This window comes from Vulpes vulpes, chromosome 13 (assembly GCF_048418805.1).
Source record: "Vulpes vulpes isolate BD-2025 chromosome 13, VulVul3, whole genome shotgun sequence".
Classification (NCBI taxonomy): domain Eukaryota; kingdom Metazoa; phylum Chordata; class Mammalia; order Carnivora; family Canidae; genus Vulpes; species Vulpes vulpes.
In genome coordinates this window covers 160,950-184,808 of record NC_132792.1, presented here as the reverse complement: position 1 = coordinate 184,808, position 23,859 = coordinate 160,950, and the positions used below count along the sequence as shown (strand labels likewise).

At 56.4% G+C, this 23,859-nt stretch overlaps 1 protein-coding gene and 1 long non-coding RNA gene across 3 annotated transcripts; both read left to right on the top strand.

Moving 5' to 3' along the window:
- Window positions 1–246: 246 nt before the first annotated feature.
- Window positions 247–3,738, top strand: LY6E (lymphocyte antigen 6 family member E). 2 transcript variants are annotated; one of them, XM_072733702.1, is made up of 4 exons: window positions 247–366; window positions 2,142–2,247; window positions 2,635–2,754; window positions 2,836–3,738. In XM_072733702.1, the coding sequence occupies exons 2-4, from the start codon at window positions 2,196–2,198 to the stop codon at window positions 3,054–3,056; spliced, it is 393 nt and encodes a 130-aa protein (XP_072589803.1). In that variant the 5' UTR covers window positions 247–366; window positions 2,142–2,195; the 3' UTR covers window positions 3,057–3,738. The 2 variants fall into 2 exon arrangements, with proteins under 2 accessions (XP_072589803.1, XP_072589804.1); XM_072733703.1 differs by lacking the exon at window positions 247–366 and adding an exon at window positions 529–1,497.
- Window positions 3,739–5,522: 1,784 nt separating this feature from the next.
- On the top strand, window positions 5,523–15,963 carry LOC140595102 (uncharacterized). The gene is made up of 3 exons (XR_011996478.1): window positions 5,523–5,736; window positions 7,566–7,681; window positions 15,227–15,963. It is a non-coding gene; the product is annotated as an uncharacterized lncRNA (long non-coding RNA).
- Window positions 15,964–23,859: the final 7,896 nt, after the last annotated feature.

Here is a 23,859-nt window from a genome sequence, read left to right as displayed (position 1 = left end):
CCTCCCCCTCCCCCCAACCCCGGGGCGCCGACTCCGCCCCCCGCCCCCTCCCCCTCCCCCGAACCCCGGGGCGCCGACTCCGCCCCCCGCCCCCGCCCCCCTCCCCCCAACCCCGGGGCGCCGACTCCGCCCCCCGCCCCCTCCCCCTCCCCCGCCCCCCTCCCCCCAACCCCGGGGCGCCGACTCCGCCCCCCGCCCCCGCCCCCCTCCCCCCAACCCCGGGGCGCCGACTCCGCCCCCCGCCCCCGCCCGCGGAGCGCCGACTCCGCCCGCCCCCGCCCCCTCGGCTGCCGGGAGTCCCGGGCTGTCGTGCGCTCGGGCTCCAGGCTGGGGCAGCTCGGCGAGGCCGTGGACGCGTCGCCCCGCGTGAGTCGCGGGCGGGGGCGGGCGGGGAGCGGGGCAGGGCGGAGGGGTGCGCGCGGGGAGCGGGGGGACGCGAGGGGGCGGGTGGGCCCGGGCTGAGCCTCCCGCCCGCCCGCGGCCTCCCGGCCTGTCCCAGTATTTCCCAGGACCGGGCCGGAGCGGCGCGCTCCCCGGCCGGGTGACCCGAGCCGCGCGGCGTGGGCCCCACCACCCAACCCTGGGCTCCCCGTCGCGTCTCCCGTGGGGCGAGGGCAGCCTTGCTGACTTGGGAACGGAGCTGGCATCTTGAGGGCCCGCAGGGTGGGAAGAAGCAGCCCTGGTGGGCCGCCCTGGGGACCAGCCTACCGGGAGGGGCGAGAGCTCCTGTTTGCCAAGGGTTATGCAAGCGGCCGTGCCGGGGCGCCTGCACCCGAGGCCCCCTCGCCCTACCCCCTGCCGAGCCACCTGGCCGCTTCCCATCCTCCGGGACAAGGACCAGGCTCCTGCCTCCGTTGGCCCCCGGTCAGCGGAAATCAGCCCCCGGAGCCTGGGGGAGGAGTGGGCCTCTGGGTCCCAAACAGCAGTGTCCCCAGGCCCACTGGGTCCCCTCAGGGCTCCCTTTGCCTGACCCATCCAGTGCCTCAGCTCAGCCCAGCCCAGTGGGGGCTGTTTGGTTGGGTGCCTGGCGGGGGGCGGGGGGGGGGGGGCAGACACCATCTGTGACTGGTGATCGGGCATCCCAGAGCTTCCTTGAGGACGCTCAGGGCTTCTCCATGCCCAAGCCTCGCTTTACAGAGGAGGAAACTGAGGCTCCTTTCTCCCTGAACTACCTGGATCTGGTGCGCAGGCTCCTCCTGGGCTGGGCAGCATTCTTGGGCATCTACAGCTCCTGCCCCTGCCCCCAAGAGGTCAGCCCAGGCCCAGGGTGGGGGAAGCCTGTTCTCTCCCTGGCATTCTTCTTCCCAGAGTCTGGGAACGTGCTCCACGGCCCGGGATGCCCTTCCCCCACTCGTGGCTGTCCCCAGCAGAAGGCACCAGACTGCTCCTCCCACACGGTGCCTCCTGAACGGGGAGGCGGAACCCAGCTGGTCACCTCAGAGTGCTTTCTGCACTCACCGCCCTGGTCTGGGTCTCTGCCCGGGAGAGGGTCCTGGGGTAGGGAACCAGGCAGCCCCCATAGACTCGTATCTTCCTAGCCGAGGCTCACTGAACCTCTTTTTCAGGCACAAAATGGGGGAATGGCAGATATTTATAGGCTCGCTGTCGTCAGCATTGAATAACATACAGAATGGGAAGCACCCCTTGTCTCCACAGCACAGAAGCTGCTGGAGGCGGGTGCTCAGCTAGATGTGCCTCGTGCACCCAGCCCACCCTGAGTCTTGTCAGGAATGGAGCTGGCTCATGGAAAGTTCTGGATGCTGGCCAGCTTATATCACTGGTCACTATTCCCCCCGGCCCCTCAGACCACCAGCAAGGGCCACTGTCTTGGCCTCCCTCCCAGTGTGATCCTGACACCTTTAATGGGCTCCCTCATCCAGCCCCAACAGCTGGCACCACAGGCTTGGGGAGGGGCCTCCCGAGGAGGAGTGTGCCCCCAGCGAGGGGCAGGTTCGGAGGCGGAGCAGAAGGGCCCCTGTATGTGCAGGCTGTGCTGCTGCCCAGGCCAGGTCCCCCCCCCCCCCCCCCCCCCCCCCCCCCCCCCCCCCCGCCAGCTGTGAAACAGAGGCAGCTGGGCTCCCACTGGGAGGAGGGGGATGCGGGGCGGCAGCGCGGTCCTCCAGTGAGTGTTCTCCAAGCAGGACCAGCATCTCTGGCTTTGTGAGACCCCGGACCAGGCCCCTGCCTCGTCCAGAATGAAGGTGTTTCTCCCGGTGCTGCTGGTGGCCCTTCTGGGCGCGGAGCAAGGTGAGATGGCCCGGGGGTCCCTGGCCGTGGGGTGAGCCGCTGTCCTCCTGGACTCTCTCTTCCTTCTCCCTAGCTGTGCCCGGGGGCCTTCAGGCCTGTTCCCGGATGGCTGTTCTGTACGGCCCGACAGGTCCTCTCCCCCAGCAAAGCGGGTCACTCCTTCCTGCTCCCACTGGAGGCCCCAGTTCTGCCCCTGGCACACTTATCCCTGTGCATTTGGGTGTCACGGGAGTTCCTCCTCCAGGGCCAAGTCCTGGGGCATGATAATTGCTCCATTAACCTCTGCAGATGATTGGGAAGTGAGGGGGGGCCGGAAGGGGAGGAGCGGCGGAGGGGTCACCCCTGAAGGTTCCTGGGCTCTGAGACAGGTGTCCCCTTGTTCTGCAGCCCACTGCCTGGTGTGCTTCTCGTGCACGAATCAGAACAGCAACTTCTACTGCCTGAAGCCGACCGTCTGCTCCGACTCCGACAACTACTGTGTGACCGTGTCCGCGTCCGCCGGCATCGGTGAGCACCGCCTCTCCCGGTGAGCGCCCGCCCGTCCCCCGGGCCGCCCGCCCCGTCCTCACCGCCCTGTGCCCCCTGCAGGGAACCTGGTGGACTTCGGCCACACCCTGAACAAGGGCTGCTCCCCGATCTGCCCCAGCCCCAGCGTCAACCTCGGCGTGGCGTCCGTGGGCACCTACTGCTGCCAGAGCTTCCTGTGCAACATCAGCACGGCGGGCCGGGGGCTGCGGGCCAGCGGCGCGCTGCTGGGCCTCGGGCTCCTGCTCAGCCTGCTGTCCGCCCTGCCGCGGCTCCGGCCCTGACGGGGCGCCCACTCCCGCAGCCCGGGAAGGGAGGCCGGCCCCTCCCCGACCCCAGCACCGGACGGAAGCCTTTTCCTGCGACCCGTCACCCTGCTCGATCCCGGCCCTTCCGCCCCTGGTCCCCACGGTCACGCCAGCCCCCGGCCCCGCCACCACCCTCCCTTCTCAGGCAGTGATGTGAGCTTCCTCAGGGAACCCGGGAAGGGCCGAGGGTCCCCGAGTCGGAGCCGGGGCCTGGGGACACACTGGGAGGGGCCGTGGGCCCCCAGGTCTGGCCCTCAGGTGGGGTGGAAACGTGCTGACGGCCACTGTGTCCCAGAAGGACGGCATGCTGCTGTCGCAGGCAGTGGTGTAGGTTCAGCTGTGTGGACAGGGTGTCCGTGTGCCCCTGTGCACGTGCCTGTGCAAGTGTCCGGCCGTGTGGGAGCCGGAGCGCGGGCGTCAGGAGACCTACGTCGGCAGCGGCTGAGCTCCCGGGGCCCCGACAACAAAGCTGCTCTTCCCTGGCATTCATGCGGCCCACGCTCACTCACAAACCCCTTTTGGAAGACGGGGTTCCACTGCATCTGGGTTCGGACTGCTGGACCCAGGAGTCAGCCACCCCCCAGCTGCCGCCCCCACCCCTCCCCCACATCAGAGTCGGCCTGCTGCTTTGGTGCCTCAAATAAACACATGTTCCCAACCCTCCTGCTCTGGGTGTGATGGCCTGTGGCTGCTCGTGTGGGAGCCCCCTCCCAGCAGGGGCCTAATGTTGGGGGGACTCTGCTGAGGCCCACACGGGGGAGGCTCGCATCAGGGCCTGGAAGGTGCGGCTGTCAGTGTCCACTAGATGCCAGCTGGCCAGGTCTGTGGACCCAGAGGGGCCCCCGAAGGACCAGCCAAGAGGGGCCATGGATGGCTTCGTGCAGGATAGAAAAATGAGCCAGAATAGTGTAAGCGATCAAGTATAGCAGGTAGAGGGTCTGGGTGACTCCCCGTCACTTGGGGTTAGGAGTCCAATTGGATAGAAGTCTGGCGTACTGTTGCTTCAGGAATCCAGGATGGTGGGGCACCCGGTGTGGTTCAGAGGGTTGAGTGTCTGCCTTCGGCTCAGGTCATGGTCTCAGAGTCCTGAGATCGAGTCCTGCATGGGACACCCTGCTCCTCAGGGAGCCTGCTTCTCCCTCTCCCTCTGCCCCTCCTTCCGCTCTCTCTCTCAAAGGAATAAATAAAAAGTCTTTAAAAAAGAAAAAAAAAAGAACCTCAGGTAGAGTCCCATCGAAGGCAAGAATCAGGTGAGCAATGGATGTTTGTCGGTGATTCATGGAAGGTGGGGATGTTGACGCCAGCGTTGGCCCAGGTTATTGGAAGCGAATGCCCTGAACATGTTTGGGATCCTGTTCTTTCAGATGTTACCAGCTGTTTGGGAGCTTAGGAGGAACTCACAGTGGTTAATTTTCTTGCCTCCCCACTGGAGCGGAAAAGAAGCTTCTTTGGTTGACTCAGAGGCACAGGGAGCTCCGGAGCCCGAGTCCCTGGGACCAAGCAGGATAATGGCAGAGACTGGAGACGGAGCCTGTGCAAAGTGCGGTTCCTCTTCTCTGCCTCGCACACCCGGCTGGCCTGAGGCTCTACGTGCCCATGTCCAGAGTCCCAAGGAGCACTGGCCAGCAGGGTGGGACGGTGGTCAGTGTGGGGCTCAGGGTCCCGGCCCATGTCCGGGGATGTCCAGGTCAGACGTGGGCACTGAAGCACGGAAATGTGGGGTCCTTACCGTCACAGCCACGAGAGGGGGACAGCCAGCCAACACACATAACCAGGTGACAATGCAGTGATTGAGCCCAAGGGAGGCTTTATTGGTCTCCAATAGAACAACAGAAGAAGGAGACCCAGGCCCAACCAGTGCCTTGTGGAAGGATCCAGAAGCGTATCACAGCAGCCTCACTGAGACTCGGTGAGCATTAAGCATGTGATTTGCCCTACTGGGTCAGACCAGCATTAAAACCAAAGAAGGGGCACCCAGCTGGATCGGTCAGTGGAGCATGGGACTCTTGATCTCAGAGTTGTAAGTTCGAGCCCCATGTTGGGTGCAAAGATCACTTAAAAAATAAATATATTTTTAAAGATTTTATTTATTCATGAGATCCAGCGACAGAGGCAGAGACCCAGGCAGAGGGAGAAGCAGGCTCCCTGCAGGGAGCCCAACGTGGGACTCCATCCCAGGTCTCCAGGATCACGCCCTGGGTGGAGGCAGACGCTCAACCACTGAACCACCCAGGCTGCTCCAAAATAAATAATTTTTTAAATAAGAAGAGGGCACCTGGGTGGCTCAGTGGTTGAGCGTCTGCCTCCAGGGAGGCGGGGGGAGGGTGCAGGCTGTGCCGGGGGCAGAGGGAGGCTGGGTGGAGCTGGGGAGGGGGGGCGGAGGGGAAGGAGGAGGAGCCCAGGGCCCTGAGTTTCCATTTCCTGCGGCCTGGGGGAGCACAGGTGCGGCGGGGCGGGCGGCGGGGCGGGCGGGGCGGGCGGAAGGGGCCTGGCCGGGGCTGCGCCCCCAGACTCTGGCTCCACCCTGGCCCCTGCTCAGGCTGCCGAGGGGCCAGGCGCCCTAGGTCAGGAACCCGGACTCCCAGGTCTCAGCGCCAGGTGCCCGGGTGCCGCCGCCTTTCTCAGTGGCCAAAGTCAGCTCTGCGTCCTGGCCCAGGTCTCCCGGCCTCCACCCGCGGAGGGGGTCTCCCTCTGGGGAGGGAGTGGGCGTGGGGGGCCCCTGCCTGTGCCTCCCAGGCTGCTGGGTCTGCCGGGGTCCCACGGGCCGGGGAGGGGGAGTCATCCCACCCCAGGTCTGGGGTCCTGGCAGGGCGCTCCTCTGGGTGCTCCTCAGGGTGCTCCTCGGGGTGCTCCTCCCGTGGTGCCCGAGCTGCAGGCCGGGCGTGGCGGGTGTGGCGGGCGGTGTGCCTCCTCCTCCCCAGCGCTCGGCATCAGGCCGCATTGCCCTGCTCCTGCGGGGACCCGGGTGGGATGGAGGAGGGCTGATAAGTGAGCAGAACACAGCTGGACGGAAGACCTAGGACAAGGCAGCTGCGGGCAGAGAGCTGCCCCACCCCGCCCCCAGGCTGTCACCCCGCAGCCCCGGACGCTGGGGCAGAGGGGCGGCGGGGGCAGGCCGGCTGTCGGGGGGGTGGGGGGCTGCTCTGCTGTGCTCAGCATGTGAGGATGTCTCCTGTGGACAGAGCCTGCCTAGTGTCCCCACGGGCGCTCGTCGGAAAGGGCCGAGTACCCTGTCTTCCTCAGGGGAGGGACCTCAGGCTTTCACCTTGTTCGGTTTTTCTGGAGGCCCCTTAGCTGCGCTCGTTGGGAGCGGGGGAGATGGGAAGATGGGAGCCTCTCAGGAAAAGGCAGAGGAACCGGATTCAGGGGGACGGGGAGGCACCCAAGAGGGGCTGGCGAGTGCCGGCAGGCTTGCGGGTGGCTGTGGACACCCCCTCACTGCAGCCTGCTTGACCCCTACACCCACCAAAGGTTCTCAGGTTGGGGGTGACCACCAGGAGCCCAGGTGGGTGTCGATTGTTGCGCCCAAGATCCTGAATCCGAGAAACCACCGAGGAGCCGACACCCCGAGGAGCCGACACCGATGCAAACACGAGGGTTGATTTACAAGCTGGAGCTTGGGGGCTTCAGCTGAGTTCTCAGGGCTGGTCTCGGGGACCTCCAGGAGGGGCGGAGCAATTCCTCGTTTACATTTTGATTTGGGGCCTTCAAGGGCAGTGAGCTCTGTTCTCATTCTAATAGGGGCTTCCAGCCGCCGGCTTGGGCTCCGTTTTTCTCTAACGTGGGGCTTTCTAGGGCGTTCAGCTGTTTCCTTCCTGAAACTGAAGTAGCGTCAGTCTCCGCGCTCCTTCCCTGGGGCCGGGAGGGCTGCGCGTGCTGGCGCTGAGCTGAGACGGGGTGGCCTCAATTTTCCCGGCCTCCACAGGACCCCTTGAGCTGCTCCTGCAGGCTCTCCTGGGACCGGCTGGTCACTTCTCCTAAAATGCTACCCTCTCGCCCTGGGGGGACCCTGTGTGGCCTCCCTGAGCCTGCCCACCCCTCTCCGAAGAGCACCTCAGGCCTCTCTCTTCCCACGTGTCTGGCTGGGACGTGCCGTCTGTTCTCCGCTGGGAATTGGCTGGGAATTGGCTGAGCTGGGCCCCAGGCTCATGGCCTGGAGGGACTCAGGCTGCCCGACACCCCTTTGACCCTGTCCCCAGGCAGAGGATAAACTGACCCCCTCCTCCGAGAGTTCTTGGGGAGTAGAGCAGAGCTGGACCCTGGAAACCCAATGACCCAGCAGCCTGCCCTGGTGGCCTGGGTTCAGGGGGCCCAACCGGACGTAGCTGACGGGCCTCAGCTGATGAGGGAGACAAAAGCAAAAGAAAAACTAAATCTCTTTGCTATTGGGATGCCTGGGTGGCTCAGGGGCGTCTCTGCCTCTCTCCGTGCGTCTCTCATGAATAAATAAAATCTTTTAAAAAAAAATCTCTTTGCTACTTACAGCCCATTGGCAGACGCGTCCTGGAAACAGACCGAGTGACGCTCCCCTGGAGCTCAGCCGCCTCGGTGTCAGCACTGTGCTGAGGGCGACAGGCTATGCAGCCCGACCCCCGGACCCTGTGAGTCTACTCGAACGTATAAAAATTATTTTGTTTTTTAATTTTTAAAAAATTATTTATTCATGAGAGAGACACACACACGGAGGCAGAGACACAGGCAGGGGAAGAAGCAGGCTCCCTGCAGGGAGCCCGACGTGGGACTCGATCCCGGGACTCCAGGATCACGCCCTGGACCGAAGGCAGGCGGTCAACCCCTGAGCCCCCCAGGAATCCCCAAAAATTCCTTTGGAAACTTCCTCTATCTCTAAACCCCAAGATACGGGTTGGTGATCATCCCCCAGCACCCGGCCCACGGATGCACACCCGAAGGGTCTCCTGACTCAGGCTAACAGAGCTTCTCCCAACAGGCGGCCCCCTCAGGGCCCGGAGACCTTGCTTCCAAAGCACCTGGGAGGCCTGTGCTGGCCCTCACCCCGCCCCAGCCTGAGAGTCCGTGATGGGCGCTCCGGGGACCCCGGGGCAGCCCTTCCCGCCCTCGGGTCCTGTCCCCCTACCCCACCTTTTTACACCCGAGATGTCTCAAGAATTCTTTCTTGGGCCGTGGGCTCTGGACCTCACCAACATTCCAAAACTACATCCCTTGGCGCCCAAAGTGGGGTTTTGAATCTCTCCATCTGGACTCTGAGCCGCGGTACAAACTTGGTGAGAACTTTCTCTCCTCTTCCTTTACGCTCATTGCAGAGGCTTCTGAAGGAGTGTGGTCTTACCCGAACCCTTTCCTGCCGGTTGTTCAGGCTGCAGTCCCCCAACCCGGGGCTAATCCGCGGGATGCAGAAAGCCTGCCTTTGGGCGGGAAGTTAGTACCGTGGCCGGGACGGTCGTAAAGTCCAGAAACTCAATGCCCTCTCTGTATCCTGTCCTTGTACCAAGTTGTCTGTCTTGGGCACGGGAGAGCCACCTGAGTCCCCAGGTGACTCATCTGGTGATCTAAGACGCCCGTGTGAGCTTCCCTCCAGTTGTTCTAAGGTGATCCCCTCCATCCCTGGTCCAGCCGCTTCTGGTGGCGGGGCCTCCACGGGGAGCCGGCCAAAACCAGCGCCCGGTGGAATCAAAACCCAACGCAGGACCGTTTGCTAGGAGGTTGGCCCAGGACCACATGTGTGGCAGCGTGGCTTAGAGCAGGGTGGATTGCTGTCTTCACTGGTTTCTGTCAACGTCCTCTAACTACTTACACTACAAAATTGGGTAATCCCCCCCCTCTGTAAAACTTTTCTAGTGTTTTCCAAGGGTTGAAACAGTCGGTTCTTCACGGTGCGGCAAGGCAGGACAAGGCAAAGTATCTTGGTCTATACACCAGTGCCCATTTGCGGTCTAGAATGCGATGGGGAGGGACGCCTGGGTGGCTCAGGTTTAGCACCTGCCTGGAGTCCCAGGATCGAGTCCAGCATCCGGCTCCCTGCGTGGAGCCTGCTTCTCCCTCTACCTGTGTCTCTGTCTGTCTGTCTGTCTGTCTCTCTGTGTATGTGTCTCTCATGAATAAATAAATAAAACCTTTAAAAAATAATAGAATGCGATGGGGAAGCGGAGGATGGGGGGGACTGTAGCATCCCTCCTCCAGGGCCTTCAACAGCTGCGGTGACCATAGCGATTTGTTTGAGGGACCCCTGGACCTGCTTTGACACCAGAAACATATCCCCCCTGGGACACTACCCAGAAGTCCTGAGGTGGTGGGTTGGGATTTTCTTGGTGAAGGACCTTCTCCCTCTCCTTCAGTTCCCAAGGACTCCCCCTTGGGATGCCTTTTAACCCACAGGAAACAATTCAACTTGCAAAATCTAGGAAAGGACTGAGCTCCTGCAACATTGCCTGGCCTCAGGGGGAGCTGCCAGTTACATCTCTGGAGCAGGAAGCAGGGCAAATAGATGGAGGTACCGTAGGTCCATCCAGGCCTTCGGGGACTCTAAATTAGGACCTGGGCCTAAGAGGCCTCTTGCAGAACGTGTCTGGTCAGTAACCAGGCCAGTAAACTCCTTCCTGACAGAAAGGATGATAATTATCTAAATGGGCCTCCTCCTGATAGAATCCAGGTTATTGGAGGAAACACAGGCCATCCCTGACGGAGGGGACCCCGACACTCTCGCTGTTACTCCTAATAATAGATGTGGGGGCTTCTCCCTCACTTCCCGGGTTAATGGCTATAATCAGAGCCAACTGATTGGGCTGGGCTACCTCGGGGTGCAGCGGGAACTTTAAGGAATAATCCCAAACAGCTGTGGAAAGTTCCTTTGTTTCAGGGAAGGTTCCTGTCTTCTCTAGCCGGGGGACATGGACTGCATATTTCCACTCTTGTGGAAAAAAATCAAGGTGGTATCTGTCCATCTGTCTGAGCCAAGGAAGTTTGTTTTTTTGTTTGTTTATTTATTTATTTATTTATTTGCCAAGGAGGTTTAGAACCAAGAACCCTTTTTCTCTGCCTTCTGGTGGCACCTCACCGCTTTGGCCCCCACCCCAGCCCCCTCCACCTCCTGCCTCTGCACCACCCGTGCAAGGCCTGCATAACTGATTCCTAGACCATCCTGGGGCCTCCTCCGCAGTGCTCTGTGGCTCCTCCCCCACCCCTCGCTGTGAAGGAGCTAAGAAGAGCACCCCCTGGACTTAACACCGCCCACTTGATTTCCCTGCCAGGGTCCCAGGAAAAAGTTGACAGTGAGGAACAAATTGATGGACTTCTAAGTGGGCTGTTTTAATATGATGAACCCTCCCTACACCTGCCACACAATCAGGTTTTCCGTCCACTGCTCATCTATCATATCGGGTAGTTATTCATGTGGGAAAGGGTGGGAGGCTCCTTCCTGGGTGGTGTTCCCAGCCTCGGGGATCCAGAGGGCCGCCGCCCTAAGGCATGCCTGCCAGCCACAGGCCACCAGCTCAAGCTCTTGGTTTACAAATCTCACTGGCTGTCGAGCTGCCCCCCCCCCCCCCCCGGGCCTGGGTTAGGACACCCTTCCTTTCTGTCATACAAATCTTATATACAATTGTAGGTCCTCCCTGAGTAAAGCCTAGAATAACAGGATGGGGTCTTTTCCCATTTAAGGGTAGTTTTCCACTTGGGACAGAGCCCCGTGTCCCTGCCTGCCTTTCTTCGGGCTATCCTTCGTTATTATTCTACCAAGATTTGCTGAAGGTCAAATAACCTCATGACCTCTGTTGCAATTTGTTAGCAAAAAGATGACTTAAAAGGATGGTTAATTTTGTCTGCCTCAGTTTTTCACGGGTAATTGTTAAAATAGCTTTCAAAGTCTTTGGTGACCCGAAACTTTAAAATCTTGCTCCGATGACATATTGGGATTGAATTCATTGGACGTCTAGGACTTTTCCAAAAAAGATAAAGTGCCACTGAACATAGGTTTGCGCCTTTGACTTCTTACTGCAAAGAAACTAAGGATATTTGGGTCTGTCGGAAAACGTGCTTTGTGCTAAATAGATTCATAAATCTGCCGTCCAAAGACTTCTGGTGTGACAGTTCACCACTGGTTACTAGTTAGTTCTCATTGGAGACTAAGGTTTCTAAGAGTTAAAATCCTGCTAAATATAATGAAGACTGATGGGAAAAAGGGAACCATCTCAGTATGTGTAAGAAAGACCTAAGAAATGGGAATACATCTTTGTTGAAGGAAAAAGAAAGTGGTAGAAGGTTTGTGAAGGGAAATCTTTGGAAAGCAATTCTACGCATGGTCAGGATGGAGTGGATTTTAAAAGTACCCCGCTCTGGGCACGCCCGGGACTCAGTGGTGGAGGGTCTGCCTTAGGCCTAGGGCATGACCCCGAGGTCCTGGGATCGAGTCCCGCATCGGGCTCCCCACAAGGAGTCTGCTTCTCCCTCTGCCTGGGTCTCTGCTTCCCTGTGTGTGTGTGTCTCTCATGGATAAATAAACAAAATCTTTACAAAAAATCAAAGTACACTGCTATAAAATTGAAAGTGTGTTTTCTCTCTGTTAAATGACAAACTTTTCTTGGATTGTTGGTCTGCTCGTGATAAGAAAATATAAACAAAATTGCTTTCTCTTTTCTTTGTCCAGGAAAACCGGTTTCTACATTGTGTCTTCAGCAGGTCTTTAATGATCCGGAATCCTACTTAGGCATGTGCTGTAGAACTTTCTAACGTTCTACCAAACTTCCTTGAGATTTAAATTGTAAACAAAGCCTCTTTGACTCATTAGGCTTGTTTATATGGTATGTTGTGTTCTGGTATAATGTCACCACTGGATATTCTGATTATTGAAGTGTTATGTGTCACAGAAATAACTGAATTTACTTGTCAGTTACATCATAATGAGCGCTCGTGTCACACTGTGAGAAGGTCCTTTTTTGAGTTTTTGTCATTTCTAATCGTTCTTATTCTCTTGTGAAACAAGTTTCAACTTCAAGGAGATTCGTAAAGGAGTTTTAGGACAAATAAAGGTATTTGATATCTTTAGGTTATAAAGCTCAAATGGGTATGAATTTCCAGAACTAGCTACAAAGCTGCATTCAAAGGGAACAAGAATTAGATGGGCTTTTTTAAAGATTTTATTCATTTATTCATGAGAGACCCAGAGAGAGAGGCAGAGACACAGGCAGAGGGTGAAGCAGGCTCCATGCAGGGAGCCCGATGTGGGACTCGATCCCGGGATCCCAGGATCATGCCCTGGGCCAAAGGCAGGCGCCAAACCACTGAGCCACCTGGATCCCCAGGGAACAAGAATTAGTAACATGGGACTCAATGAACTGAGGAAGATGATTATTGATTATAGTTTTTATGACTCTTACCTGAGACATTGCTCTGTTTGCTTTCCCAGATTAAGGAAATTTCTCTTGTGATATCTATGACTTTACAGAAAACATGATAAAATATGCATTTGTGAACAAACTGACACATTTCACTAATTCTCTGTACCTGGCCCCTCTGAAATTCAAGACGTGTCCGAGAGTATTCTTCCTTCCACGGCAACCACGGTCATTTGCATAAGTTCAGTAGGAATCTGTTCTCCTTGTGACAGGACATCACTGGAAACATTGGTTATTTTACCAAGACTTTGAGTGGAAAGTCGTATTTGAGGGACATGCATAGATTCAGGTATGACCAAACCGCTCTAAGGACTAAGGTTGAATTTGTGAAACTCAGATATGACCAAACACCTTTGAGGAACTAAGGTTGGATTTATGAAACTCAGATATGACCTAACAGCTCTAAGGACTAAGGCTGACGTATGAAACCTGCCGCCACAAAGCCCCTTGGAACTGCTGGCCCGATGCCTGGTGAGAGTTCCCAGCAGCCTCACCAGTGAGTAAAGACGGTCACTTCTTGGCAGGTGCAGGAAACTCAGGACGCTTTGGGGACCTCGTGAAAAGGAACTCCCCCAAATCCACAGGTATTACAGGCAAGTCTGATGGTAAGCACTTGGCTTGGCTTCTAGCCCGGAGAGGCTACTCAGAGTTCAATCTAGGGAGTCCTTATACAAGTTTCCAGCAAAGTACGTTTAACGAGATCTATATGGCCCATCACCGTTGTTGTGGGGCTTATATAAATAATGAGGCCAAGTTTGCTAAAAATTGAACTTATTTTACAAACAAATTAGTCTTGATTTGGCTATCTCTGAAATAAGGGTGATTTTTGTGAGAAAATTGTTTTCAATAACCCACCTTCACAGATGTTAAATTCCAGTTCGTTCTTTCTTTCTTTCTTTCTTTCTTTCTTTCTTTCTTTCTTTCTTTCTTGATTTTATTTACTTATTCATGACGGATACCGAAACACAGGCAGAAGGAGAAGCAGGCTCTATGCAGGGAGCCCGATGCAGGACTCGATCCCGGGTCTCCAGGATCGCGCCCTGAGCCCAAGGCAGATGCTCAACCGCTGAGCCCCCCCGGGCCGCCCTAAATTCCAGTTCTGATTGTCTTTGAATGTTGTTTGCCTGAGCAGAAAACTGGAGGCAAACTGCAGAGAAATGACCACAGCAGCTCACGTACAGTCTTGCTTGTTACCCTGTGGGGGTCATACCAGGACCCCATGGGCATGTGGTGAAACAGCTGGAAAATGGGATTGATTCCCCAACAGTGGTGTAACCCGGCTAGCACCCCGACCGACCCTGCGTGGCTGGGATGACAGCGGCCCTCCTCCGAAGCCGGAGCATACCCCCCATGGGGCTTGTGGAGACAGGGAGGACCCCACTCTCTTTATGATTGCCTTGGACGACTCCTCCTAACTAGGATACAGTCCAGGCTGGACCTCGAACAAAGAGGGCTTCTGGATGCTTTTATTCCTCAGTCGTATTTATGCTAGAAGTCCCCTGCAAGCAGGGGCTTCCGCCAAGCACAGGGCGACCGCCCTTCACTAAGCCTTCTCGCTGTCACCCACACATGCACAAGCGGGCCCTCCAAGGCCGGGAGGCCAGGGGCACGCCGGCTGGGGGCCCAGGACGCCCGGAATCCCATGACTGGCTGCTGACGGTACCCGAGGCCGTGGGGCTGTCACCACGTCCACGGCCCCCCGGGCTGGAGAGGCCGCGGGACCCGGCTTCTGGCTGCGCACGGACTCGGCACTAAGCCACTGCCCGCCCAGGCAGCCTTCCAAACGGAAAACGAGGGTGGGCACGTTCTGCGTCTCCAGCCGCGACCACCCGCACCCACCTCTGCTCCCTCTTTGGGGGATGTGGTCTGGCACGTGGCCGCTCTGAAGGGCCCGGTCGAAGCCCGAAGCGACCCCCGAAGAGCGGTTCTCTCCGAGGTGCTGCAGTAACACAAAGGCGCGAAGCGGGTTGCCAGCCAGGAAGGCCCTCGGGCCGGGCGGCTACCGGCTCGCGTGCTCTCCCTGCTCTCCCTGCTCTCCGTGCTCTCTGCACTCTCCGTCCTCTCCGTCCTCTCTGTCCTCTCCCCGCTCTCCATCCTCTCTGTCCTCTCTGTCCTCTCTATCCTCTCCGTCCTCTCCGTCCTCTCCGTCCTCTCTGTCCTCTCCCCGCTCTCCATCCTCTCTGTCCTCTCTGTCCTCTCTATCCTCTCCGTCCTCTCTGTCCTCTCCGTCCTCTCCGTCCTCTCCGTCCTCTCCGTCCTCTCTGTCCTCTCCCCGCTCTCCATCCTCTCTGTCCTCTCTGTCCTCTCTATCCTCTCTGTCCTCTCTGTCCTCTCCGTCCTCTCCGTCCTCTCCTCCTCTCTGCCCTCCCCGCGCTCTCCGTCCTCTCCGTCCTCTCCGTGCTCTCCGTGCTCTCTGCACTCTCTGTGCTCTCCGTCCTCTGCGTGTTCTCCATACTCTCCGTCCTCTCTGTCCTCTCCGTCCTCTCTGTCCTCTCTGTCCTCTCTGTCCTCTCTATCCTCTCCGTCCTCTCTGTCCTCTCCGTCCTCTCCGTCCTCTCCGTCTCCGCATGCCATGCTGTGGCCACGCCCCAGGCTTCTGCAAAGTCATCTCTGGGTTTCCAGCTGGCACGAAGGCTCACCCGGCGCTTTAGAAGACCCCTCTCTTTCCTTCACTGGTTAAAGTCCTGGACTGGAAGAGGATTTTTGGCAACTACCAGAGGATGCTTACTTGGGTTTTCCTTTTTGTTATTCTCCTCACGTTTTGCTGTCTTCTCGCAGGTCCCACCCCCTGGAGACGCCTTTTGCTGCCAGGACTTCCAGCCAACGCACGTTCCTTTGGACCACACATGCGGTCTCCCCGGCCTCTCGCCACTCCTACAGGTGTGGGCCCTGCTGCCCCGCCTTGACCACAGATGGGGCCCCCGACGACTCCGTGCAGGAGCGGAAGTTACAGAAGACCAGACCTTCCAGCCTCGGCAAGCTCAAAGATTTAAGGGTCAAAGCTGTTCAGGGGAGAATGATGTGGGAAACAAAGGCAGGAGAGCAATGAAATGTCCTCACCGCCTCCAGCGCACTGACTCGTCCCCAAAACAGGCAGGGACCTTCCCTTCGGAGCTCAGCTGCCTCGGTGGTAGCACCCTGCAAGGGCCACCAGCAATTCCAGCCCGACCCCAGGCCCCTGGGAGTCTACTTGAACATATAAAAATTCCTTTGGAAAAAAAAATAAATAAATAAAAATTAAAAAAATAAAAATTCCTTTGGAAACTTCCTGTGTCTCTAAACCCTGAGTACGGCAGATACACACCCGAAGGGTCTCCTGACTCAGGCTAACAGAGCTTCTCGCAACAACAGGCAGCCCCCTCAGGGCCCGGAGACCTTGCTTCCAAGCACCTGGGAGGCCTGTGCTGGCCCTCACCCCGCCCCAGCCTGAGAGTCTGTGATGGGCGCTCTGGGGACCCCGGGGCAGCCCTTCCCGCCCTCGGGTCCTGCTTCTGCGCTTTAATAAAACCACCTTTTTGCACCCGAGACGTCTCAAGAATTCTTCCTTGACTGTCTGCTCCTGAACCCCCGCCTTGCCTACATCGTCAGCTCTGGGGTTCTGGGAGCAGAGACCTTAGGTTGACCTGGACTTGAGCTGCTGTCCGTCCATACCCCACAACTAACAGAGCCCCCAGGGCTGACAGAGGGGCCCCGGAGCCTCTCCGCCTTTGGTCGGGACTGCCCGGGGCTGCCCACCCCCACCCCCGATCCTCCAGCTTCTCCCAACCCCTGACCCCGGCGTGCAGCTGTGGGGCCCTTCCTAGGACTGGGGCAGGGGGCTTTGGCAGAGAGGAGCTGCCGGTGCCTTATGTGGGACACAGACTCCGAGGCGGCCCATGGTCCTGCCCCCTGCTCCTCGCACCCTCCTGGACAGCAGGCGGGCCTGAGGCCTGCTTCCAACTGTTAACGTGGTGGAGGTGACGGCTTGTGTGTGATGATGCTCCACAGACCGAAGCCCCACCCAGAGGCAGATGCTCCCTCTTGCTGGCTTTGGAGAAGCCACCCCCGTGGGGTGGTGGAGAGGGTGGGGCCGGGGAGGCCGGGTGCCCTGTGCTCACATGATGCCAAGGTCTCCCCCGTGCGGGGGGCCGACAGTGGATGTGCCAGCACACCGACGTACTGGACGCAGCAGGTTCCGTGCAAGTGACCAAGCTATGTGCATGTTCCTTAAGGTGTCCAGGTCCCTGCCCCTGCCCCCAGCACAGCCAATAAAAGCTTCCCACTCTCACCCCAAAATGACTCCGTGCTCCGAGGGCTCTCTCCTGTCCCCTTACCTGCTGCAAGGAATCATCTTGGGGGTGACGGACCCCCCAGTGGTGGGCCCTTTGTACCCGGGGACAGGAGGGGTGTCTCAGCCTGAGTACAGGCCTGCAGGACCCCCGGGGAGACCGGGGCCCTTCCTTGCTTTGGGCACAGGGTCGTGACTTGGCCCGCATAAAGGCAACCCTTTTGTGCTAGTGTTTTGGGGAGCCACTCGATGGATTAAAACGACCACCTTTCCATGAGAACGATCTCTCTCTGCTCCTCCTGGCCCGAGGAGCCCACAGCAGGAACAGGAGGACGCTCCTGGGGGCGCCTGGGTGCTCTGTCGGTGGAGCGTCCACCCCCGATTTCGGCTCAGCTCTCAATCTCAGGGTCGGTCGTGAGCTCGAGCCCCACGTTGGGCCCACGCTGGGTGGGGAGTCTGCTGGAGATCTGTCCCCCTCTCCCCCTGCTCCTGCGTGCTCTCTCTCAACAGAACAAAACAAAACCCCCCACCAACTCCTAAAGGGGCTCGGGGCCGGGATGAGGTAAGAAACTCCCAAAGCTGATACTGGATTCAAATCTTTTCATTCTTTGTTTGTTTGTTTTTTTGTTTTTTTTTTTGTTTTTTTTGGGGGGGGGGGGGTTTAGACACACAGAGAGAGGCAAAGACACAGGCAGAGGGAGAAGCAGGCTCCCTGCAGGGAGCCCAATGCCAGACTTGGTCCCAGGACCCCAGGGTCACGACCTGAGCCGAAGGCAGACACTCCAGCCCTGAGCCACCAGGCGTCCCTCAAATCCTTTTTCTTAACGAGGCCTTTGCTTGCTTGCTGGTCACCTCTGGCTATTGTTCAGAGTTCAGAAATGTTGGCCCTGACGGTGCTTCATCAGTTCTCCCTGTTTCCGCCGAGGAGCGGGCCCTGGGAGCTGCCCTGCACCCCCCATGTTGCTCTGTCCTCCCGTCTTGGAGAACTCTCGATGCATTTAGGGGATTAGCCTTCCAGCCGTAATCACGTAGCAAACACTGTCTCAGTTTGTCGGTGGCGTCTCATTTTGGTTTTGGAACACGTCGGCGTTCAGAAAGTTTAATTTGTATTTTACCGCCCTCAGCCTCATCGATCTTCCATGTGTGGATTTTGAGTCCTAGTTAGAAAGTCTTGCCAGGGGTCCCTGAGTGGCTCAGTCAGTTAAGCGCCGGTCTTCCGCTCAGGTCGTGATCCTGGGGTCCTGTGATCGAGCCCCACATCAGGCTTCCTGTTCAGCAGGTAGCCTGCTTCTCAGTCTCTCTCTCTCTCTCTCTCTCAAATAAATAAATAAAATCTTAAAAAAAAAAAAAAGCGCAAACCCCGCTGTCCCCAAAGCTGCCCTGTTTCAGACCTTCGGGTCTGCGTCCCGATCCACCCGCCGCGTGTTCTCGTGACTAGTGAGAGATCTGATTCTCCCAGTCCCCAAACCCCCGCCTGGCTGTCCTGTGACAAAGTCCATCCTGGCCCCAGCCATTAGAGATGAAAATTGGAAGACCGCCTCCGTGTGACCCCACGCGTCCCCCTCCGTGTGAGTGACAGTGAGACTTGCTTCCCACCGAACACAGAGAAGGTGAAGTGACTGGGCAGGTGCATTAAGGGCCCTGATGGGGGGGCGCCTAGGGGGCTCAGCGGCTGAGCTTCTGTCTGTGGCCCAGGGTGTGATCCCGGGGTCCTGGGACCGAGTCCCGCAGCGGGCTCCCTGGTCCTCGGGGAGCCTGCTTCTCCCGCTGCCTCTGCCGGCCGCTCCCCCGCTTGTGCTCACTCTCTGTGTCAAATAAATATGCAAAATATATTTTTTTAATAAGGAAAAAATATCTAAGTGTGATTTGGACTTGCTTCAAATCTCAGACCTGCTGTGTTTCCTTAAACACTCGGAGCTGGTGTGAGATGTGACCAGGTGTAGGACACACCCCTTATGCGGCCCCTGGGATGTCTCCGGGTTCCTCTCACCGTGGGGCATCCGCTTCCATTCTTTGTCTTTTGGTTGCTCCGGTTGCTCCGTGCCCTTATTTTTTAAATGACAGTTATAACCAGTTTTTTTTTTATTATTTTATTTATTTATTTTTTATTTTTATTTTTTTTTATGATAGTCACAGAGAGAGAGAGAGAGAGAGGCGGAGACACAGGCAGAGGGAGAAGCAGGCTCCATGCACCGGGAGCCCGATGTGGGATTCGATCCCGGGTCTCCAGGATCGCGCCCTGGGCCAAAGGCAGGCGCCAAACCGCTGCGCCACCCAGGGATCCCTATAACCAGTTTATTATTTTGTACCCGGCCTGCACGTTTCGGCCTTTTCATGGGGAGGGTCGGTCCACGCACAGCAGGCTCGCACGACGTGCTGTCAGCTTGAAGGCCTGTGCCTCGTGCTTTCATTCTTCCCAAGTGTCTCTTCTCTTTGTCCTGCATCCTTCTGGGTTTATGAAATATTTTCCATATTTCCTTTTCTCTTTTATAGACATATTTCATATACGATCCTTCCGAGGTGACAGCACGTGTCCTTGCCATACTGTAGTTGGCCTTGACTCCGCGCGGCCGCCCCAGCCCCCAGAGCTCAGGCGCGGTCACAGGAGGGCTTGGTCTACACCGGCCCATTTACCTTACTATTCACGGCTCCGTGTTACGGACCGCACCACGCACACCGTAAACCCGCCTTTGTGCCGAATCCAAATACCTCTCACTTCTGCTCCTCTGACCTTCTCCCTAAAGCTTCTTACTCCCATGTGTGGTCACTTTATTTACCTTGAAGAACTCCCTTTTTTATTCCTTGTCATCTAAGTCCGCTGGCAAGGAATTACCTGCCCTTCTGTATGAAAACTTTTGTTTTCTCTGTCTCTGAATACTACCTTTGCTTGGCCCAGGATTCAGGGTCGCCAGGTTTTGTCATTTATCCTTTTCAAGATGCAGTTTCATTTTCGGACGGCTTCCATAATCTTTGTGAAAAGTCAGCTTTAGACCCTAGTTGCTTTTCCTTGGCCATGTCCTTCCCTGTCTGCTAACGGAAGCGTCTTGTTCCCAGCCTGTCGGGTGCAGCCGGCTCGCGGTGGCGACGTCCTTTGCATTTATTCTGCTTAGAGTTTTTGGGATTCGCGAATCTGTGGTTTACCTTTCATCGTTTTGAAAAATGTTGCCTCTTCAAGTATCTCTTTCCCGCCGTCCTCCGCCCCTCCTCCTGCTATTCCAGGCTCCCGTGAGTTCGACCCTTTGGCTGGGCCTCCTGGGCGCTGGTGCCGAGTTGTTCTTTCTAACATTTTGTTCTCTGAAAGCTTCGCTTTGGCTATTTGTGCTGTCCTGGCCCTCCCTCCCTTCATATTGTCTTCTGCTCTTGAATTGTCCCAAATGAATTCTTCAGATATTTTTTCTTTTCTTTTTTTCTTTTTAAGATTTACTAATTTATTCAAGAAAGACACAGACTGAGAGAGGCAGAGACACAGGCAGAGAGAGATCGATGCGGGACTCGAGCCCGGGTCCCAGGATCACGACCCGAGCCGAAGGCAGACACCCAACCGCTGAGCCACCCAGGCGTCCCAGATATTTTATTTTTCAATTCCAGAATGTAGTGGTTAATGCGACGTGTCGCCTGCACTGGGCCCCGGTACCCTGATATATGGCCCAAACAATGTTGGATGTTTCTGGGAGGGTGTTTGTTAGATAAGATTAACATTTCATTTTTTTTTTTGAGATGCAACAAAAATCTTTAATTTTATTTCACTTAATTCAACTTGCTTTCATTAATGTTCTCATCAATTTGTAAGATTAACATTTCAACTGGTGACACTTGAGTGAAGCAGGTTGCCCTCTGGAATGTGGGGAATTGGGGGCTCTCCTCCAATCAGCTGAAGGTCTGAATAGCACAAAAGACAGACCTCCCCCAAGTGAGAGGAGCAAACAGCCTCCAGGACGTTGGCCCTTCCCTGAAGACTGGACCTGCCGGCCTCCATAGTCAGGCCCTTCTAAGAAATCTTGGTCTGTACGTAGAAACATTGTGTTGCTTCTGTTTCTCTAGAGAATCCTAACTAACACAGAATATCCATTTAATTTGTTTTATAGCATCCCATTCTCCATCGAAACTCTGTCTTTAAATCTTTTTTTTTTTTTTTTTGTCTTTAAATCTTTTTTTCTTCCTTTCCTTTATTTTACTGAACACAGTTGTCATTGTTATTTTAAAATCCTTTTCCAGGGCCACCTGGGTGGCTCAGTCTGTGAAGCCTCTGCCTTTGGCTCAGGTCATGATCTCAGGGTCCTGGATCGAGCCCCATTCCGGGCTCCCTGCTCTGCGGGGAGCCTGCTTCTTTCTCTTCCTCTGCTGCTCCCCCTGCTGGTGCTTTCTCTCTCTTCAAATAAGGAAATAAAATGTTAAACACACACACACACACACACACACACACACACACACACATAAAATCCTTTCCTGCTAACTCCATTATGTGGCCCATCCGTTGGTCTGCGTGTCTTTCCCCCCTATTGTTACTGGTCGCATTTCCCTGCCTCCCGAGATCTACGAACTCTTTATCGTGTGCTGGGCATTGTACAAACCCGAGCCATAGAGGCTGCGTATACCCGTACACCCACAGGCCGGGGTCCCGCGTGTCCTCCTTACCAGATCAGTGGGTGTGAAGTACTAGTCACACCAGCTCCATCACAAGCTGAGCTTGGTGGCGGCTGGACTGCAGTTTGAGAAAGACGCACGTGACCTCCTATTGACCACCCCCCCCACCCCACCCCCACCCCCCGCCTCTGGCTGAGGCTTCGGCGGCCCGTCTCCCTGGCCCTGGACGGTGTGAGAGATCCCACGCCCCCCACTCACGGGCGTCTTTGTGCCCTGCCACCCTCCCGCACGGTTTACCAATCTGACAACGCCGTTCAGAGCATGTTCAGACATGGGACTGAAGCAGGCCTCTTCCTCTGTGGGCCTTTGCTGCCTTGCAGCCAGGAGACCCCTGGAGGTGTCACACTTCTTGCAGCTGTCCCTTCTAGGGCTCGGTCTCCTGCACCCACAACTCTGCAGGCATTCCAAGGGGGAGAATGCGCTTGTAGCACTGGTGGTAAGATCTGCACGCGTTTCCCTTGCCCAGAGCCGAGGCCGTGTGGACCACACGCGTCCCCGGTGCCTGGAGGTGGCACATGGCCACGGGAAGGGAAGGGCCCCTGCATCAGGCGCCCTGGGCGGGCTTCCCTCCGCTGGTTCCCGGGCCCCTCAGCCCTCGCTCCTGCCACAGCTCTCCAGCATGTTTTAAACACATTTGCAGTCCGCCCGGCTTTTTCTCCGTGGTCCAGCGGAAGCATTTGAGGGCCTGGTCTCCCTCCTCTCACACAGGGGACGCCCTCTGATGGCTCTGCGGTTGTGGGTTTGCTCTGCATCCCGATTCATTGGGATTATTTTCCAAGTTGGTGGTTTTTATTACTTATTCTCTGGGATTTCCGGGTACTCTATCATTTACCAATGGAACTGATTTTACTTCTATTCTTTTTTTTTTTTTTCTTAAACATTTATTTGAGAGAGAGAGTGTGTGTGTGGGGGGGAGAAATAAAGGTAGAAGGAGAGAGACTCTCAAGCAGGCTCCACGCCCAGCACCGGGCTGCATCTCATGGCCCTGAGATCATGACCTGAACAGAAATAAAAAGAGTCTAATGCTCAACCGAATGAACCCGCAGGCGCCCCTTCTTTCCACCCTAATGCCTATTATTTGTCAGTAGTTGCTAATTGCCTCAGTGGGTACTTCTGATTGCATATGCCAGACTGTGATGGGAACACTTCTGGTATTTTTCTTACAATGTAAGACGATGTGCTCGCTTCAGCAGCACATATACTATAATATGTGGAATATTCCACATATGATATGAGGAAGGTGGCGCTAAACCGCTGAGCCACCCAGGGAATCCCCCTCTTAAATACTTTTAAATGAGAAAGGATATTCAGGGCAGCCTGGGTGGCAGCGGTTTAGCACCGCCTTCAGCCCAGGGCCTGATCCTGGGGTCCCGGGATCGAGTCCCACGTCGGGCTCCCTGCATGGAGCCTGCTTCTCCTTCTGCCTGTGTCTCTGCCTCTCTCTCTCTCTCTCTCTCTCTCTCTGTGTCTCTTATGAATAAATAAATAAAATATTTTTTAAAAAAAGAATTTTTGTGTGAAATCCATGCCCAGCCTTCTTTGCTGGGATACTTTTTCCTTTTTTTGCTCCTGGGGTACTTTCTTGCTATTTCTATTTTCTACTGAATTTGAGATCTTCAAGCTTTCTGTCTCTCCCGGGGTACCTTCGGGTTGTATATTTTTCTCCGCAGTTTTTCATGTAAAGGTATATGATGTAGTCTCTTACAATTTAAATTTTTTACTGTTTCAATAATAACTTTGCTCTTGGTGTTTATTATTGTGTGTATGTCTACTGTCTCTCTTTCATTGATTCGGTTAGTTGCTTGTCTCGCTATTGTAATTTCTTGGAGAACCAAGGTTTTAATGTACTGAGTCTGGTTTGCTGGATACGCTTCTCACTTTCTCTTACCTTACAGCTTCCTTCCCTCTGCTTTCTGCGGACTCGTTTCTCCTCCAGTTTGAGCTGAGATTTGACTTGTGTGTTGCCAATTCTCTTCCTTCTCAATGAAACTGAAATTCAGGCTTTCAAATCTTTGTAGCACTGACACTCGAAGGACTCAATGACTACATAAGGAAATACTCACTTTAAACTTTTTTTTTGAGTTTTTCTTTTTATTATTTCAGCTTCAGTGTGTCTTGCTTGCTGTAGAGAAGTCTGATACCGAGCTATTTTTTCCTTACATATATTTGGGCGCCGTAAGTACAAAGCACTATTTCTGGATCCTCTAAACCACCATTTCCACCCAGCCGGTCTTTGTCTACACCCGTGGCTGCCCCCGCCCCCCTCCCACTCGCACCTGCCCCTGATGCCCACCCCAGGTTGCACCCTCAGCTGTCCCCGGGCCCCCAGCATTGCCCCCACCATCGCAGCCTGCCCCCTCCGCCCCACTACCCCCTTCCCCGTCCGTCCCCAGCTGTCTCGGGCCCCGCCCTCCCCACTGCTTCCCCCCACAGCTGTCCCCTGGCCCCCTGGCTGCCCCGCCCCCGGCTCGCACCTGTGCCTGATTCGAGACCCCAGGCT